The sequence below is a fragment of the Bactrocera dorsalis genome, chromosome 1, assembly GCF_023373825.1.
Source record: "Bactrocera dorsalis isolate Fly_Bdor chromosome 1, ASM2337382v1, whole genome shotgun sequence".
NCBI lineage: Eukaryota > Metazoa > Arthropoda > Insecta > Diptera > Tephritidae > Bactrocera > Bactrocera dorsalis.
Window position 1 is genome coordinate 76,294,906 of NC_064303.1, and position 19,414 is coordinate 76,314,319.

At 39.8% G+C, this 19,414-nt stretch overlaps 1 protein-coding gene across 16 annotated transcripts in view; it reads right to left on the reverse strand.

The window, feature by feature from the left end:
• Window positions 1-19,414, reverse strand: part of LOC105225451 (retrovirus-related Pol polyprotein from transposon 297) — a 332,389-nt gene that overhangs the window by 46,088 nt on the left and 266,887 nt on the right. Inside the window, exons 2-3 of one of the 16 annotated variants that reach the window (XM_049450386.1) lie at window positions 6,887-17,247; window positions 4,376-5,822 (exon numbers count right to left, since the gene is read on the reverse strand). The exons of 13 other annotated variants lie outside the window; for them this stretch is intronic. In XM_049450386.1, the coding sequence (XP_049306343.1) occupies window positions 4,472-5,569 (1,098 nt within the window). In that variant the 5' untranslated portion in view covers window positions 5,570-5,822; window positions 6,887-17,247 and the 3' untranslated portion in view covers window positions 4,376-4,471. Of the gene's footprint in view, window positions 1-4,375; window positions 5,823-6,146; window positions 17,248-19,414 lie in introns of those variants that run through there. 2 more of the 16 variants (XM_049450391.1, XM_049450336.1) reach the window with 2 other exon arrangements.

Consider the following 19,414-nt stretch of genomic DNA (forward strand, 5'->3'; position numbering starts at 1 on the left):
CAGCTTACTGATTAAAATCGAAATGCGAGTGAAAGGTTTGTTAGTTATTAGTGTTTGTGTCTTGGGTTTGGGTATTTCTATTCCTCCTAATGATTCTTCTAATTTTTTGTTTATGGAGTTTCTGACCTTTGGTGGTTAAGAATGTGATACCTTTATCTTTTGCTGCACTGTGTAGTGAAAACCTTGGTGTTACTTTGCTCCTTCTGTTTTCTTTTCTGAATACTGTGTCACTACTTTCAACAGCGATTGGCGGTTCCCTATCCTTGTTTAATTTTGTAAGTCTTTTCTCGGTAGTGTTGTTTAAATGTTGCTGTATTTTAGGAAAAAGGTCCCTTCTGAATTCGTTAAGCTTTCTAAGATAATCGTGATGGTTGTCGTATGAAATAGTTTTTTCAAACATGTGTGTTCTACCATGGAAGAGTTCGAAAGGGGTATGTGTTGTGCTAGCGTGTATTGCGTTATTGTACGTGGTTAATAACGGGTGATTTTTTTGAGGTTAGGATTTTCATGCATTAGTATTTGACAGATCACGTGGGATTTCAGACATGGTGTCAAAGAGAAAGATGCTCAGTATGCTTTGACATTTCATCATGAATAGACTTACTAACGAGCAACGCTTGCAAATCATTGAATTTTATTACCAAAATCAGTGTTCGGTTCGAAATGTGTTTCGCGCTTTACGTCCGATTTATGATGAGGCTCATTTCTGGTTGAATGGCTACGTAAATAAGCAAAATTGCCGCATTTGGGGTGAAGAGCAACCAGAAGCCGTTCAAGAACTGCCCATGCATCCCGAAAAATGCACTGTTTGGTGTGGTTTGTACGCTGGTGGAATCATTGGACCGTATTTTTTCAAAGATGCTGTTGGACGCAACGTTACGGTGAATGGCGATCGCTATCGTTCGATGCTAACAAACTTTTTGTTGCCAAAAATGGAAGAACTGAACTTGGTTGACATGTGGTTTCAACAAGATGGCGCTACATGCCACACAGCTCGCGATTCTATGGCCATTTTGAGGGAAAACTTCGGACAACAATTCATCTCAAGAAATGGACCCGTAAGTTGGCCACCAAGATCATGCGATTTAACGCCTTTAGACTATTTTTTGTGGGGCTACGTCAAGTCTAAAGTCTACAGAAATAAGCCAGCAACTATTCCAGCTTTGGAAGACAACATTTCCGAAGAAATTCGGGCTATTCCGGCCGAAATGCTCGAAAAAGTTGCCCAAAATTGGACTTTCCGAATGGACCACCTAAGACGCAGCCGCGGTCAACATTTAAATGAAATTATCTTCAAAAAGTAAATGTCATGAACCAATCTAACGTTTCAAATAAAGAACCGATGAGATTTTGCAAATTTTATGCGTTTTTTTTTTTTTTTAAAGTTATCAAGCTCTTAAAAAATCACCCTTTACTTCCGTAAGTATTTCAGAGTGTTCGCATTCTAGGTGTAGTTCCTTCCTGCGATTCATAATTATTCTATACAACTCCGTCATGGTGGAATGAAGTCTTTCAACGGGTGCATTCCCGGTTGACTGCTGGAATGAGGTTGTGTGTGCTATTATGTTGTACTGAGCGAGAAAATCATTAAACAGGTTTCCGGAGAATTCCGCACCCTGGTCAATGACTAGCTTTTTTGGTAAACCGAAGTTGCTCATAAATTTAAACAAGGCCTCAATAACTTTCACAGAGCTTCTGTTACTAAGTGGGTACGCCTGTGCGAATTTAGAAAATTTGTCAATGACGGTGAGGTTGCAGGTATTATTAATAGAATAAATGTCAATGTGGACAACCTCTAAGGGTCCTGCTGGGGCAGGCGGGGTCTGCATGAATGGCTTTTGGGGATGTCTGTCGTATTTGAGGGTTAAGCAAATGTTGCAGTCTTTTATCACTTGAGTAATGATATTTTTCATGCATGGGAAATAAATATCCCTCCTCAGGTGATTGAAGGTTTCATCTATTCCCCTATGGTTATTGTTAATATGATATGTGCGTATCTTGTTTTTCTGGTCTTCTGGGTCCGTGACTTCCGGTAGAAATGTTTTACATCGACTAATCTTGTATAGGTCACCTTCAGCGAAATAATTGTTGTAAGATTCTTCTATGATTAGAAAAATATGGTCGGGTGCAAATATTGCGAACGTTTTGTTGGGTTTTAGAATTGTTTGGAGGATGTTGGTGATAGAATCGAAGGTATATACAGGTTCTGAGATTACACGTCTTGTTTTGTAGGCAAATGGCGTTGTTATCCGTATTGAAGACGTCCCAATGCAAAATACCGTTTGATTGTTAAAATGGTTTAAAGGTTGTTGGACAACCGGTATTCTCTGTGGGTCTTCGTTAATGTTTAGATTTGGTTCTATTCGGCTGAGTGCGTCAGCGACTACATTTTGTGACCCTTTTTTATATACTACTTCATAGTCGTAGGCAGCCAGGGTGGTTTTCCACCGAAGTAACTTGGGATTTTGGCCTTTTAAGTTTTCTAGCCAGATTAGTGGTTTGTGGTCTGTAACTATTCTGAATCTTCGCCCGAAAAGGTATGGCCTGAAGTGCCCCACAGACCAAACGATAGCTAGCATCTCTTTTTCGATTGTGGAGTACCTGATTTCTGTATCCGAAAGCGTTCTACTAGCGAACGATATTGGCCTGTCATTTGTATCTGGGCCTTGCGACAGCACTGAACCTATAGCGTAATTACTTGCATCAGTAGTCAGTGTGAACGTTTTGGTAAAGTCGGGGTATGCCAATATTGGGTCGTTGCACAAGAGGGTTTTCGAAGTTTCGAATGCGTTTTTGAAATCGTCATCTATTACTATAGACTTTTTTCCTTTTAATTGCCTTGTTATAGGTTTAGTTATTTTTGCGAAATCCCTTATGAATTTCCTATAGTACCCAAGTAAGCCCAAAAAAGACTTGATCTCCCTGGTGGTCCTTGGACAGGGAAAATCTTTTATAGCCTGGATCTTGTCTGGATTTGGTTTAACACCCTCTTGGGTAACGATATGTCCAAGAAAATCAAGTTCCTTTCTCAGGAAGTTACACTTAGTCGGTTGAATCTTTAAGTTGGCGTTTTGTAATTTTGTGAATACTAATTTAATGTCCCCAATATGTTTCTGAAGCGAAGACGAAAATATGATAATGTCGTCTAGATAAACGAGGCAAATGTTTCCCACTAGGTCGCCTAGGACGTTGTCCATAACGCGTTGAAATGTTGCAGGTGCATTTTTGAGGCCGAAAGGCATTCTTGTGAATTCGTAATGTCCATTTTCAACAGTAAATGCCGTTTTGTTTGCATCATGTGCATTCATTTCGATTTGATGAAATCCACTTGCTAAGTCTATTGTTGTGAAATATTTTGTTTTTCCTATATTATCTAGTATGTCTGCTATGTTTGGGATCGGATATTTATCGGAAATGGTTTTTTCGTTTAGTTTACGAAAATCTATTACAAGGCGCCATTTTTTCTCACCCATGGCGTCGGCTTTTTTTGGCACAACCCAAACGGGTGCACTCCAAGGTGAATGGCTGTTTTTAATAATATTTTGTTGAAGCATTTTAGAAATTTGTTTGCGAACTTCCTCCTTGTGTATGAATGGGTATCGGTATGATTTCGTGTGTATCGGGACATTGTCTACTGTCGGTATGGAATGCGTAATGGTATTGGAAAATGTAAGTTGGTCCCCTTCGTTGTAAAAAAGTTTTTTGAAAGATTTGCATAGTTTGATCAAATTCTGTTTTTCTTCATCGTTTAAGTGTTCTGTCCGAATGTTTAGTTCTTGTTGGCTAATTTTTTGTTTTGGGTTTGACGCTGCGAACATGCAGTGCAGTTGTCCGTAATTGTGAAAAGAGAATTCCTCTGCCTGTAGCGGTTCCTCCAAGTAGAGTGTTTGATTTTGGTCGGAACCGTTACAGACTTCGAAGTATGCGAAACCAGCAGTTGCAGTGTACAACCCGCCCGAAATAGATAATTTGTTGTCAAAGTTTGTGGTTTCGCAAATGAAATCTCCCTGCATAAGGTTTACCGGGAGTGGTAGTCTTATTTTGCTATTTTGTGGCACGGTATGTAATACGTCTACAGGGTTTGCTCGTGTTAGAATGGGAATGGCAGTTTCAGGGGTTTCCAAAATAGAGTCTGAAATGTTTATTTTTACGTTCAAAGCGGATAGGAGGTCCATGCCTAAAAGTCCATTAAAGTGTGGGTGAAAATCAAACAAAAGGAATTTGAAGTTAATCGTTTGTTTAAATTGCTGAAACGTAATGATATCTGTATATTCCTCGATTTGGAACGTATTCAATACAGTGTGGATATTGACATTTGTCTCTAGTTTCTTTCTATAATTTTTTGTAATTAGTGATGGGTTTATAAATGAATAGGTGGACCCGGTGTCTATTAAGAACTTAAGGGGGTTTGTAACAATAAGCTTTGTGGATAAGAGAATATACGGTAAGGATGTTCCGTGGGTCTCTTTGTTTAGGTACCCGACTGGTCTACCGAGGCTCCTAGCGGAAAATTTCCATCATCACTGATGTTGCATAGAGTAGCACCTGTAGAAGGACCGTTACCGCTTTGTTGGTTTGACGAAATTGACTTTCCGTTATTACGGAAGGGGTTTTGGTTGCTAACTGTTTGTCCTCGTTGTTGGGTGTTTGTTTGTTGGTGTGAAATATAACGGTTGTTGCTGTTATTATTGTTGTTATTGTTCGATTGTTTTTGTTCCTGCTGATTTCTTCTTAAATATGGGTGGTTTCGGTCTTTCGATCTGTCGTGGTTACGATCTTCCTGTTGTCTGTTCTGGTAAAAGAAGCTTTGCTCAATCTGTCCGTATTCGTAGGCTTTCTCTATTGTCTCTGGGTTTCGGGTTCTGATTATTGTCCTTAGTGGGTCTTTAAGCCCGACGATAAATGCGTTAAGACAGATTTCGTCATATAGGGCACGTTTGGCTGCAAGGCCGTAACTATTCTGGTCTATATCTTTAGCTAGTGTCGTTAATTGACTTCTCAATTTGATAATTGTAAAGAATAACTTTCCCATCGTGAGCCCGTCTGGGAGGGTTTGGATTTCCCTAAGTAACATGGCTTCAGTTTTCTTACTGCTATAAAGGCGTTTAAGGTTTGTTTTGACATCGTCCCAGTTTAGCCGTGTGTCACAAAGAATTAAGGCCTCGTCTGCTTTGCCTATAATTTTGTTTCGGACGGCCCTAAGGAGAAGTTGTCCATATGGTGTCTGATCCACTGATTTAATCAATAAGAGTAGTTCTTCTACGCTAGTTATAAATTTTTCGAGGTTATCAGGGGGGCCTTCGAATTTAGGGAGCTGTTCGACAAAGGCCAATATGTCGGTTGGGTTAAGGTTAGTATTAATGAGGGTAGACGATCTACTGCGTGTGGGACTTAGAAGACCTGATGAATTGCCAGAATCCATATTGTTGTTATTGATTAGTTGTTCCGACTGACGGACTTGCTCTAACTGTTCGTCTTCTTCTAATGTCCTTATCTCAGAAAGATTGTCACCGCTTCTTAAACCTAGCCTGCTCCTGGTCTTGTTATTAGTACGGCTTGTTTTTGACATTGGTAATAATATTATTATGCTGTACTGTGGTGTAGTGTAGTATAGTGTAATTTGTAGTAGTATTGGTAAAAAATTATGTTAATATATATGTGTGTGATATGTGACTTATTAATCTAGTGATAATAATGGTATATATATGTAGTGTTGACTATAAAATAATTGTATGTAATGTTGACTTAAGATTATGTTTATATATGTGTGTGTTCTCCTTTCCTTTTGGTGAGTGTGGTGTTGATGTAAGCTTCCAATTTAACTGTAATATAAAATGTAAATATAATGTATAATGTATAATATTATTTGTATAGGGGTAGGTTAGCGAACACGCGGCAATATTGCAGTGTTTTAGGTTTTGTGTGTGTATATTTAATACTTTATATAAATATAAGTACATGCATACATGTACATGGTTAAATACGCGGCACAATTTGCGGTGGCTGGTGTGCTCAATAGAATAACCCAGCACGGTTTCAAGCGTCAACTCTACCCCTCCCCCGTCGCGTCAGCAGTTTTCAACACATAAAGACGTTCGTGAATTCCACACAGACGAGAACAGAGGAGAGTGGGCATTTAACATTGATTGTTTTTTTTTTTTTTTTTTTTTTTTATTGCAGTGATCCCGGTGCCTTATCAGCGTTTGATGTGCACATATTCGGTCACTGCGAGTTTTTTTTTTTTTTTTTTTTTTTACTGGACTGAGCAGTTTTACAATGCATGAATTAAGTGTTTAAATATGTTGAGATTTAATTCGTTTTTACGCATAAGTGATCCCGGTGTCTTATCAGCGATTGATGTACACATATTCGGTCACTGCGAATTTTTTTTAATTTTTTTTTTTTTTTTTTTTTTTATTTTATTGCTAGTGATCCCGGTGCCTTATCAGCGTTTGATGTGCACATATTCGGTCACTGCGAATTTGTTGGTTGAGGACAAATAGACTATTGCACTATGAACTACACCGCACACACGATTTTTTATTTTTTTTTTTTTTTATTTTTTATTTATTTATTTTTTTTTTTTTTTTTTTTATTGCTAGTGATCTCGGTGCCTTATCAGCGTTTGATGTGCACATATTCGGTCACTGCGAATTTGTTGGTTGAGGACAAATAGACTATTGCACTATGAATTACACCGCACACACGAATTTTTTTTTTTTTATTTTTTTTTATTTTTTTTTATTTTTTTTTTTTTTATTGCTAGTGATCTCGGTGCCTTATCAGCGTTTGATGTGCACATATTCGGTCACTGCGAATTTGTTGGTAATAATTATTTTCCTTTACACACTTAAACTGCGTCACGTGTTCGCTTACCTGGGCTTACTAGTAGAAAGTTTCAGACTGCGTAAAGGGCGTTTTAATCCCTAGTTCGTGTCCGGCTGCGCCAGTTATGTTTTAAATGAAACACTTATTTATTTTCGTGGTATTAGACTCTTTTATTTTATTTTTATTTATGCACAAGTGTACGCCTTGCTAGTTCGCAACCAACTGCCGGCTGCTGGCCAGCCGAAAAACTGTCCGCCTTGCCTCTGATTTTTCTCTTGTGGCGTCAGCCAGTCTTCTACGTATAGCGGTTTCTATGTGCGGCACCAATGATCGCTGAGTTTTTTGCATAAGCACATAGACGAGAAATTAGTATTTGCCTGTCGCTTCATTGTTCCAGGAATGTGCGACTTGTTGTACAGCAGAAGGGTCGGGGGAGATATGATAATTCTTGCTTCTGATTTTTTCTGTCGTGGCGTCAGCCAGTCGTCTACGTATAGCGGTTTCTATGTGCGGCACCAATGATCGCTGAGTTTTTTGCATAAGCACATAGACGAGAAATTGGTATTTGCCTGTCGCTTCATTGTTCCAGGAATGTGCGACTTGTTGTATAGCAGAAGGGTCGGGGAAGATATGATAACTCTCGCATCTGTATCCACGATGAATTTCTTTCCAGGTATTGGATAAGCCAACATCGGCGACGTACAAAGTAGTTCTTTAAGCTGCTCAAACGCTTTTTCTTGTTCCAACTGCCATACAAACGGGCGATTCTTCTTTGTTAAATCATGTAAACTTCTAGCCACGTTCGCAAATCCAGGTACAAAACGGCGGTAATACGTGCATAAGCCTAGGAAGCTGCGGAGTTCATGTATGTTGGTGGGTTGAGGCCAATCTTTAACTGCTTTTATTTTTCCTTCCTCGGTGTGAATCCCCTCAGTTGACACTTTATGTCCGAGATATGTGACCTGCTTCTTCCATAATGAACACTTTTTGGGATTCAAGCGTAATCCGGCTGATGCTATTCGCTGAAAGACTTCCTCTAGATTTTTCAGATGATCATCAAAACTTTTTCCCATGATGATAATGTCATCAAGATACACCAAACATGTCTTCCAGTTGAGTCCTTTTAACACATGTTCCATCAATCGCTCGAACGTTGCAGGCGCATTACATAACCCAAATGGCATCACAGAGAATTCCCATAACCCGTCGCCCATACTGAAAGCGGTCTTTTCACGGTCACATTCATCAATCTCGACTTGCCAATATCCACTTTGTAGATCTAATGTAGAAAACCATTTCGCTCCAGACAAGGTGTCTAATGTATCGTCGATTCTTGGTAGAGGATAACTGTCTTTCTTTGTGACATCATTCAACTTCCTATAATCTACGCAGAAACGGGTGCTACCATCTTTCTTTTTAACTAAGACGATAGGTGAGCTCCATGGACTTATTGAAGGTTCGATTACACCGTTTTTGTGCATGTCTTCAATAATTTTGTTAGCATCCTCACGTTTTGCTAGTGGAACCCTACGCGGAGCTTGTCGGATTGGTTTAGCGTCTCCAGTATTTATGCGATGTTTGACAATGCCGGTTCTTCCTGTGTTTCCTTCGTTTGCAAATATGGATGAGTATTTTTCTAATAGTTTTTCTGCTTTTAATTTTTCATTTCCATGCAGTTCGTTCAGCAAATTATTTAGGAGTGTAGGACTTATCTGCTGTGGCTCAATAGTAGGCTTCTGTTGTGACCGTTCGCATCGTGCTATTGCACTTATATTATGGTACTGTCCAATTACTGCTCCTTTCTTCAGACTTATAGGCGTGTTGAATTCATTCACTACTCTGACCGGAATGGTGGCGTCTTCTCTAGTTTTCACAAGCGTTCTTCCTACCAATATGGGTGTATCTATTTTTGTTGGTTCCACAATCCACAACTCTTCAGTCCCACCTCCTCCATTCACTTTAGCCGATACAATCGCCTCAGATTTTGGTGGAATACTCTGATTATCATCAACAATCACCCTCTTACTTTCAACGTTGGTCACATATCCGGTGTTTATAGGCATCTCCATGTTCTGGCAAAACAGCATTTGCTTGTGTAAATCCAAAGTAACCCCGTGATCAATCATGAAATCTACTCCCATTATAATTTCATCCGTGATTTCTGCTACGATGAAGGTGTGATTAACTTCCAGGGTACCAATCATCACTTCGCAAAACATTTTTCCCGCGACAGCTGCTTCCTCCCCGGTGGCCGTTCGAAGCTTGCAACCGACTAATGGTTCAACCGTTCCTCTTACCACATCCGGTCGGAGAATTGAATGTGTGGCACCAGTATCCAAAGTAAGCGTTGACAGCCGTCCATTTACGATGCCGTTGATAGTAAGATTGTTGTCATGGCGACCTATTTGTGATATCGAGACGGCGGGGCAAATAGTTGTGGGAACCAGCTCACGTCCCTTTGAACTGTTCCGTTTTAGTTTAACGACTTGTGAGATGTGGATGCTCCGTCCTCGTTATCTGTTGGTTGTTTCCGTTTTGATGGGTTTACTTTTATATTGCAATTTCGGGCAAAGTGACCCGCTTTTCCACAGTTGAAACATCTGCCTGTTGTATTTACTCGCGGTGCAGCAATTGTCTTCAGAGTCTTCAATATTTCTTCCATCAGCGCCGGTTGTTCCATTTCAACCCTTTGTACTTTGTGTGCTGGTTTACTTAGTAGGGAAGCTGTTTCCTGTGTGAGGGCGTGCGAAACCGTTTCAGCAAACGTTCTTTTTGGCAATGCATATGTGGCGCGTTTGGTGTCCACATCACGAATTCCATTTATGAAACTTTTAATTTTTACCCTCTCAATGCATTTGCCAAATGAGCCAGTCGTTCTATTTCAGTTGCGAACTCTTGCAATCACTCGTTCATCTTCTGACCCCTATTTTGCAGTTCGATCTGGTATATTTGTTTCCGGTGCTCACTACCATATCGTCTTTCTATCGCCCTCATCAATGCCTCATAGTTGTCCCGTTCACAGTCTGGAATAGTCTGAAGGATTTCTGCCGCAGGTCCTTTCAATGATACAAACAAGGACGCCACTTTGTCCGCTGCGTTCCAGTTATTGGCCATTGCTGTCTTTTCAAACTGAAGTTTGAAAATTTGAAATGGAATACTTCCATCGAATGTGGGTGCCTTCAATCTTTGATTATTTGTTGATGGTGCAGGGCCATGTAGTTGCAGTTCTCGCACACGATTACTTAATTGAAGAACTTCTGATTTTAAATTTTCTTCGTCATTTTTTAAAGTGCTTAAATCGTCTTCAAATTTCTCTTGCACTTGTGTATTATTTTCTGTAATCTGTTGTACCAAACGCTTTTCTAACTGCGTATTATTTTCAGTCATTTGTTGTGTAAGGCGAGACTCTAACTGTGATGTATTTTCAGCTATTTGCGTCATTTGCTGTGCCAGACGATTTTCTGTTTGCACTGCATTTTCTGCCATTTGCTTAATAGCCACTAACAGCATGTTCATGTCCACAATCGGTGATGTTCGTTGTTCTTCTACTTTTTCTTCTACCTTTGTAGAAATTTCTGGCCCATCTATTCCATCCGCTTCCATTGCTTCACGTAATCGTGCCTGCAGATCCGCCTTTTGCCCGCTTATCGGCAAATTACGCTCCTCCAGTTCCTTTTTTAATTGCTGAATTCTCAATTCTCCGAATTTAACCATCTTGAATTTGGATTATTTGACAATCCCACTTCTGACACCAATTGTTACGAATTTTACTCCTTGCTAGTTTTACTTTACTGGGTTCGTATCTCTGTGCGGCGCCAGATGTCTACAACAAGACAAATGCTATTCCATATACCTACAGCTATGGTTCATAATAATGGGTGCATATAGCAATACAAATACAACTTAATACTACTTTTGTAACAGTATTATATAATATTTCTTTTCAAATTGCTGCTTGGCCACCAACGCCACCAACTTTCATTTGATGAGTGTTGTTTATGCTTGGCTGCTGTTGTTAGCATTGTTGCCATTATAGTAGTTTTATGCAAACATACGTAGTTCTCCCGATGTTCTATCGGTTTTGGTGAAGCTGCTTCCTCCCACTCTCCCAATTCGGCATCATAATATTGCGCAGCACGATATGGTCACAATTCCCATGGTACTTGCTCTTCAATGGAGGTCAATTATACACCCAAATCCTCCAACCACGGTATGTCGGAGGAAACGACATCGGTAATACATTCGCGGACGATAAGTTCCAAGTGTAGCTCAGCAATTGGTTGTCCAAGGCAGATAAGCTCAGTGAACTTGGCTTTCAATAGGAAGGTAGGATCGCAACGCTTGTCTTAACGACGGTATTCCCACCATTTTTCATCTTTGCGTATAACACGATGAAACCAGTCAATTAATTCGATCAACTGGTAACGCTTTGGTCTGCAAGGTGGGTGTTGAGTCTTTAGCATTTTGTAAATTCAATTTCGCCATTTTGTGGGCCGATTTCGAATCTTCGAACTTAACCTTCTTATGGAGCCAAAAAATACGTGTACCAAGTTTCATCATGATATCTCAATTTTTACTCAAGTTACAGCTTGCACGGACGGACAGACAGACATCCGGATTTCAACTCTACTCGTCACCCTGATCACTTTGGTATATATAACCCTATATCTGATTCTTTTAGTTTTAGGACTTACAAACAACCGCTATGTGAACAAAACTATAATACTCTCCTTAGCAACTTTGTTGCGAGAGTATAAAAATGTACGAAATGTAGATATTTTATATTCAAACTCTCACAGACGAGTTAGACAGCAGACATTATAAATTTCAATTAGGAAACTACAAAAAGAGATCGTGTAAAAAAAGAAAGTTATTAATTGCGAATAGTTATAAAGAATCAAATAGATTATTACAAAATTTGACCCAATCTCTTTTTATAATATGTTATAATATCAAAATATAGGCAATATTACGATTTTTTGGTGCCGCGATTTGATGGAACGGATGGATAGAGAAGGTCCTCAGGATTAAAAAAACCCTCCTCAGACTCACAGTTTTCGTGGTATTTCTGTTTAAAGTTCAAAAATTTGCAAAAACAATACTCGTTATTTCACTATGTTTAACCCACTTTTCACACATTTTTCAATTAATATATTGTTCAATTCACAACTTGTCGTAAAGCATCGTAAAATCGTAAAATTATAAATTTTTACACTTGTTTTTTTTTTTTATAATTTTACGATGCTTTGCGGCAGGTTGAGAATTGAACATATATTTAATTACACTGTACACATTCAATTATTTACACTAATTGTGTATTTTTAAAGAAAATAAATATACTTTAAATACTATTAAAACTTTCAAGAGATTTGTGTGTTTACATTTATGACAAATAGCAGTGTTGCCATACTTAGTTTCCTGAAAATACATATAATCAAAAATCAGTTTCATATTTAGAGATATATATGATTCAAAATGAACCATTTTTTCAAATATTTGTATGGATAATAAATAGAAAAGACTTATTATAGAATGCAAAGTTTTTCAGTATTTCTCTCCTCTTGATTAATATAGGTGTTTGATCGTTGAGGGTAATTTTTTATGAAGCGCGGCCGAAGGCCGCCAGTGCAGAAAGTACTTCGACACAAAAGAACAAAGAACACCCCGCTCTTGGACTGACCAGGGTTATTTTTTTTAAAACGCGGCCGAAGGCCTCCAGTGCAGAAAGTAGTTCGACACAAAAGAACTATGAACATCCCGGTGTTGGACCGCCCGCAGTTATTTTTTTATCTTTATTTATCAAATAACATAAGATACAAAAACCTTTTGTACTATTTTCTCTAGACATATACATAATGATAACAAAATTATATTTAATATAACTCACCAACAATGACACGTACTGTAAAATTTAACGCAATTTGGTATACTTTTTTGTGCAATTACTAAATGTTGCAAGTTTTGCGCATTAGCTACGACAGAGATGATTTTTTCGCGCTATCAATATTGGAAAATATGTCATGTTTGTTTCTTCGAACAGGTTGCATTGTGCATACTGCGCAGTATGCATGACCGAAAACGACCAAAGCAACATGTTGAGTTAATATCACGTACATATGCATGTACATCTCATTTAGATATACTATAGTGATCAAATTGATAGGTGCATTTTTTCAATCAGAGCCTTCTTCGGTTCAGCTTTTATATTCTCAATTGAGTCAAAACCGTGTCCTCGGAGTGGTCATGTGAATTTGCTGAATAGCCAGAAGTTACACGAAAGTAAATCAGGCGAATTGCGGATTGCGAATTGGTTGTGGCATGATATTAGTTGAAAATGTGGCGAAATGATCACGAATAACCAATGCAGTATGAGATGATGCATTACCGCACTTCTTTGTTCAATAAATTCAAACATAGTAAAAATCGAAGAATTCACTTTTAGAGCCTCACAAAACGACGCGTATCTCAAATATTAATAATATTTTGAAATTTAGCATAGATGTCACTAAGTGTACTACCAACTTACAGAAAAAAAATTACCGATTCGAAAAACACGCGAAGTAAAAATTAAAATTTCACCTTCCAATTTTTTGTGACCTGAGACGATTTTGCAATTCCGTACGTGACAGTCACAAACATCTCTTAATTGAAAACGATCAGTTCTAACCAGCTCTTACATTTCATTATTTAGAGATGTATTTACACAGCCCTATCGGTCTGAATTAGCACTTGATGTGCCATTTTGATACACTGTTCGTAGAACCTCCTGTATCTGCTATTACGTTTCACTTTCCCTCTCAAACCATTTTGAAATTTTTAGTGGAAATCCATTCAAGGTTTGGTGCTTGATGGATTCCAGGTGTTTTTTGTCGGATACCACGGGAGATGTCGTTGTAGGACCAACCCATTTGGATGCGTGTTCAGTCACATATTGACATACACTCCCTAAAAATAAATAATGAATAAGCAATATTCATTTCAAGATAGACTTCATACACGAATTCTATCTTGAAACGAATCAAATTTACTTACACATTTCTGCTGACCAGGCAAATTTTTCTGGCATGCATGCAGGTGTGTGTATGTATGTAAGTATAAGATAAACACATGTATAAGTGCCTGCGCGCACATACAAATTAGAATCTAAGCAGCACAGTTAGAAAAATAAAGATCTGGGACAGTTGAAAAATAGACCCAAGCGAAGAAGCTCGTCTTTTTATTTTTAACCCTATTGCGAAAGTATAGAACTAAGCAAAGAAGTTTGGTTTCTGTATTATTAACTCGGCAACATACACCTAAAACTGCTCCCCAAATGGCCAGTGCCCTGTTGTGGTAGCTGTTACTCTGTAAATACTTTTTCTTTACCTATTTAATAAGTCATTGGTTCTTTTCCTGTCATACATATGTTGGCCATAATTATTTAGTTATGACGAATTTTGTAATGTTTTTCCGCCTGTTATTTGCAACATGTTGAAATTGCCTATTGATCCTTTGATCGATCCTAGCGGGCTTGGTATTAGCTCCGCCTCGGATTCTTTGAGGAAACTCCTGCCTTTGCCAACTCGTCTGCTTTTTCGTTACCGAAAATGTTCCTGTGACCGGGAACCCAGATCAAGTTTAGTTGGAGCTTGTATATTATTGAGCTTAGTGCTCTCTTGCAGTTGTGAACTACGCTGAAATTTATCATGGGTGAAGACAAGGCCAGGAGCGCCGCCTGGCTGTCCGTAAATATAGTTGCTTTATTTGTATTCCCGTGGTTTTCTAATAGATCTTCGCAGGCTTTTTCTATGCCTAGTACTTCTGCTTGGAAGATGCTAGCTGAGTTCGGTAGACGTATAGAGAGAGATATGCCTAGATCAGCGGAGAATACCCCCGTGCCTACTCCGCAGTCCATTTTGGACCCGTCGGTATAGACTGAGATGGTATCCTCCTTTCCAATTAAACCTCTTCTCCATTCTCGTCTAGATGACATCCTCACCTGGAAGTGTCTATTGAAGTCCAGCTTTGGGAGAATGTAGTCTGATTTATTAATGTTGAGCTTGTTTAGGATAACAATATGTCCGTAGTTCTGCTGATTCCAACCTCCCAATTCTTTTATTCTTATCGCCGCAATAGCTGCTGTTTTGTGAATAAAAATGTCCATTGGTAGTTGATGCAGGATCATATTGAGCGCATCAGTCGGACATGACCTGATTGCACCAGTAACACCTGCACATGCTGCTCTTTGTAAACCATTTAATTTTTTAATGCTGTATTGTTTGTTTAGCGCTGGCCACCATACCAGAGCTCCATATGTAAGTATAGGTCTTATGACAGCCGTATACATCCACATAATTATACTTGGTTGAGGCGCCAATTCTTGCTGACGATTCTCTTGCAAGTATAGTAGGCCATGTATGCTTTGTTTATTCTTTTTTTCTATATTTATTTTCCAGGACAGTTTGGTGTCAATCTCCACCCCCAAGTATTTAGCTGTGGGGGATAGAGTGAGTGTTGTACCGTTTAGTACCGGAAGTTGCAATTGAGGTATTTTGGTTCTGCTTGTGAATAGCATCAGTTCTCTTTTGTTCGGGCTAACTCCTAGTCGATTGTTTTTAGCACATTGGTTTAACCTTCGAAGTGCTCTTTCCATAATCTCGCTGACTGTTGAAGGAAACATGCCTGATACCAACAACACTATATTGTCTGCATGTGCTACTGCTTTCACTCCTCCACCGTTTAGTTGGAGGAGTATTTCGTTCAGCGCTATAACCCATAGAAGCGGAGAGAGGACCCCCCTTGAGGCGTCCCTCTACTCACATAACTTGTTTGTGTTGCAGTGCCGTTTGAAGCTATAATCTTTCTATTCTCAAGCATCGATAGTATCCATCTGCACACAGTGTCATCTATGCCACCATGCGCCAGAGAATTAATTATCGCATGTACTTCTATGTTATTGAAGGCGCCCTCTATGTCTAGAAAAGCAGCCATGGTGTATTGTTTGTGATGTAGTGATATTTCAATTACACTTATCACCTCGTGAAAGGCAGTTTTGGTTGATCGGCCCTTTATGTACGCATGTTGGGACTTCGATAATTTCTCCGCCATTATTGTTCTTACAATAATTAGCCTTTCCAGTACCTTCAGCATAAAGGAGGTAAGGCTTAAAGGTCTAAAATCCTTGGCATTCTCGTGTGTTCTTCTGCCTGGTTTTGGAAGGAAAACAACTTTACTTCTTTTCCAACTTCTTGGGATGTAAGATAGTTGAATGCTAGCTTTGTATATATTTTCAAGCCTTTGAACCATTGGTTCTACCAGTTTTTGCAACATTATGAGCATAATCTCGTCTGAACCTGCTGTCTTAAATTGTGCAAAACTATTTATGGCATATTTGATTTTGCTTTTGTCTACTATTTGGCTTTGATAATCAGCTGCGTTCAACGGTGGTTCTGATTGAACCCTCGTTGAAGGTGTTTGCTGACTCCCGGGGAAATGCGTTGTAATTAGTACCTCCAGAGACTCTTTTGCCGAGGAGGTCCAATCACTTCCCTCCGCCCTAATGTGGGCAGTATTAATATGATCTTTGGATAGCATTTTGTTTAGCCTAGCGGTTTCTCTGCAACTTTCTATAGATGTGCAGAAAGATCGCCATGAGTCGTTTTTAGCTTTCCGTACTGCTTCTTTTGTATCTCTTTATAATATCTTTATATGGCTGCTAGATTTTGGTTCTAAAACTCTCATTGAAAGCTTTCCTTAGTTGTGTTCTCAAATTCTTGAGTTCACTGTTCCACGAAGGAAGAAACTTTCTCTTTTTCAAAACTGTTAGCAGAGTAGATTTATTGAAAGAAATCTTAACCACAGATTTTTTCCAACTTCTCTACCTCGGAATCTAGTTCCTGAGGATTTCCGATACTCTTATTGCCTCCTTTTTCGCGGCATTTTGTTGCTATACTGGTAAATTTTTCCCATGCTGTTCTTCGAGGGTTCCCGTATGTGAGAGGAGCACTGTATTTCTCGCGCATGCTGAAGAGTATCCAGGAGTGATCCGAAATGGAAGGCTCATCGGATACCCTCCAGTTATCCACAACGAGACTGTCTGTGTCTGTTGATAGCGTGAGGTCAAGTACTTCCTCCCACCCCGGAAACCTATCAAAGCTTGGGAAAATAAAAGTTGGATTATCGCCCTTGTTGCATATACTTAGATTACTATTCAGAATATATTGCAAGAGTGACTCACCTCTGGTGTTTACACTAGAGCTACCCCATACGGTGTGTCTTGCGTTTGCATCACACCCTATTAGGACATCTTCCTTCCTGTTCCTCTCTACAAGTCTGGTGAGCGGGGCCGGTGGTATGTCTTCGTCATGGGCCAAGAAGGCCGAGACCAAGAAGAAGGGCTGTTCCTTCTGTTCCACCTTTACCACTGTGATATCTGCCGTGCTGTAATTAGGACAAAGAAATGCATTTATACCTTTATTGATAAGAATGCATGCCCTAGGTTTACTTTTGTTTCGTGTATCTAACACGTTGCAGTTGCTGCTGTTTAGCCCTTTAATGGTATCTTTTTTGACCCAGGGCTCTTGTACTAGGCTTATGTCGATGCCCCCTTGTTCATTAGGGTTGCCAGATTCGCAGGTTTATCTGTACGCATCTTATGTTATTGGGCATCTCGGGTTTCTTCGATGCCTACATTCCTTAGCAACTGACTGGCGTCATCGACCTCTTCCGTGTCGTCTTCGTCAGCCGCTTTGTCGCCTTGGAAGATTTTTAAACTGGCCTTGCGAATTCAGAAGCTGATTTTGTAGTCAGTCTTCTTGGGAGCCTCAATGGACTCATCGCAAATGGCCACCAGTATTGGTCTGCTTGCTTTGTTAGGTTTTTCCTCCTTGATCAGCTGCCACTCATCTATACTAGGTATAGATTAGCTTTGCAGCTTGATGCACCTCAGGAGTTCTTCGCCCGGCTCCTCTATAGAGGGTAGCCTAATGCGAGCACGAGGTCTCTTCGGTATATCCCTGGCGGGTATAAGCCTCAACTGGAGGCCTACAAAAGCGTTGCTGATTTTAGCAAATCTACCCGTCAGGAAATCTAGCGAGGCCTGGTCCGCGCACTTGATGACCCTGTAGCCCCTGAGGGTCTCAGAGGAGTCAAACTCCGGTTGAGGGCCCGCAGGATTGTCGAGTACAAAGCTTAGCACCATACTCGACAATCTGGCGTCGATCTCCACCCATCTTTCCTGTACCGTGCTCGGAGAGGAGTGTTTCCATCTATAATGGCCACTTGCAGGCTGTCCCATGCTACATCGCAGAAATGCCTTGCCGTTGTTGCGGTACTGTGTTCGCCTTCACTCCTCGGTTTTTTAGGCAGAGTTTCTGGTGTTTCTGTAGTAGAGCGATTCCTTTTCTGTGAAGTGCTCTCTTGTTTGTGCTCTTCTAGAGGTTCTAATTGTTTCCTTTTCAGGTAGCAATCATATTCCTCCACTATTGATTTGAGGTGCTTTGTTTCTGCCTCATCAACTGGGGTACCGGCTGCCTAGTTTTTGGCTATATTCCATGGTATGAAGACTGCCCTCTGGTACCGGTTTTTCCTCAGTTGATTCTGGGATTTCTTGCGCTTCTTTTTGTTTTCTCCTTTAGCCGCCAGTGCACTCTGGTTGGTGCTGATGGCAGCTTTGGAGGTGGGTGCTTCCTCCCTTAAGTCTTCTGTTTTCACTGCTGTATCTACCGGTATACTTTGGTTGGTATGTCCGGCAGTACTCTTACTCGTCTTCTGGCTGGAGGCGAGTAGTTCATCTTCTTCGGATTCCGTAATGGGAATCCGGTAGTTCATGTCCTTAGTCGTCGCTGTTGTCGTCATTTTTTTTGTATTGTTCATATTTGGTCCCACGAGTAAACCGGAAAGGGATGGTCACTCGTCCGCAGAGCCGGTATGCGGAGAGAAGGCGATTTATACCTCCGACCTCGCCCGGGCATCGGAGGGGACCGTTCGCGATCAGCTATTTATTACCCCCGCTCGTATCCTCATACTTCCACAATAAGAGATGGGCGTAAAACCTAGGGTTTATTCATCCATATCACTATTGTGGGAATTATGAGATGTCCCTCTTAGTTCGTAAGATTAGAGTGCGTTTCCTTTGGGATGCACACTTTACTCTTACTTAAGCCCCTTCGCCACGACAAGGCGACCAACTTCAAAGATATGTTGATAACAAATATTACATTTTCTATAACATATTCAAAAAGCATAATTACCAGTAAAAATAAAAACATATGTTGGATTTGTTTCAGAATATATACTAAATTTATGTGAAATTGTTTTATGTTTAACTTTTTCGTGTTTGAGTTGCTTAAAAAGTATAAAAAAGCGACAACCGATTAATAACTAGGATGATCTCTATTCAATATACTCAAAGTGGCGGACAATAGCACTTTTAAGCTTTGTGACCCTCTAACTATCAGGTCACAAATTTGAGACAATATTTTGTGACTTGAGACTGTCTTGTAACTAGTCACAAATTGGGGCGCCACCCCCACCAATAATTACCATAACCAATAAAAATATAAAAAAATGTTGACTCTGTTTCAGAATATGTACTAAATTTATGTGA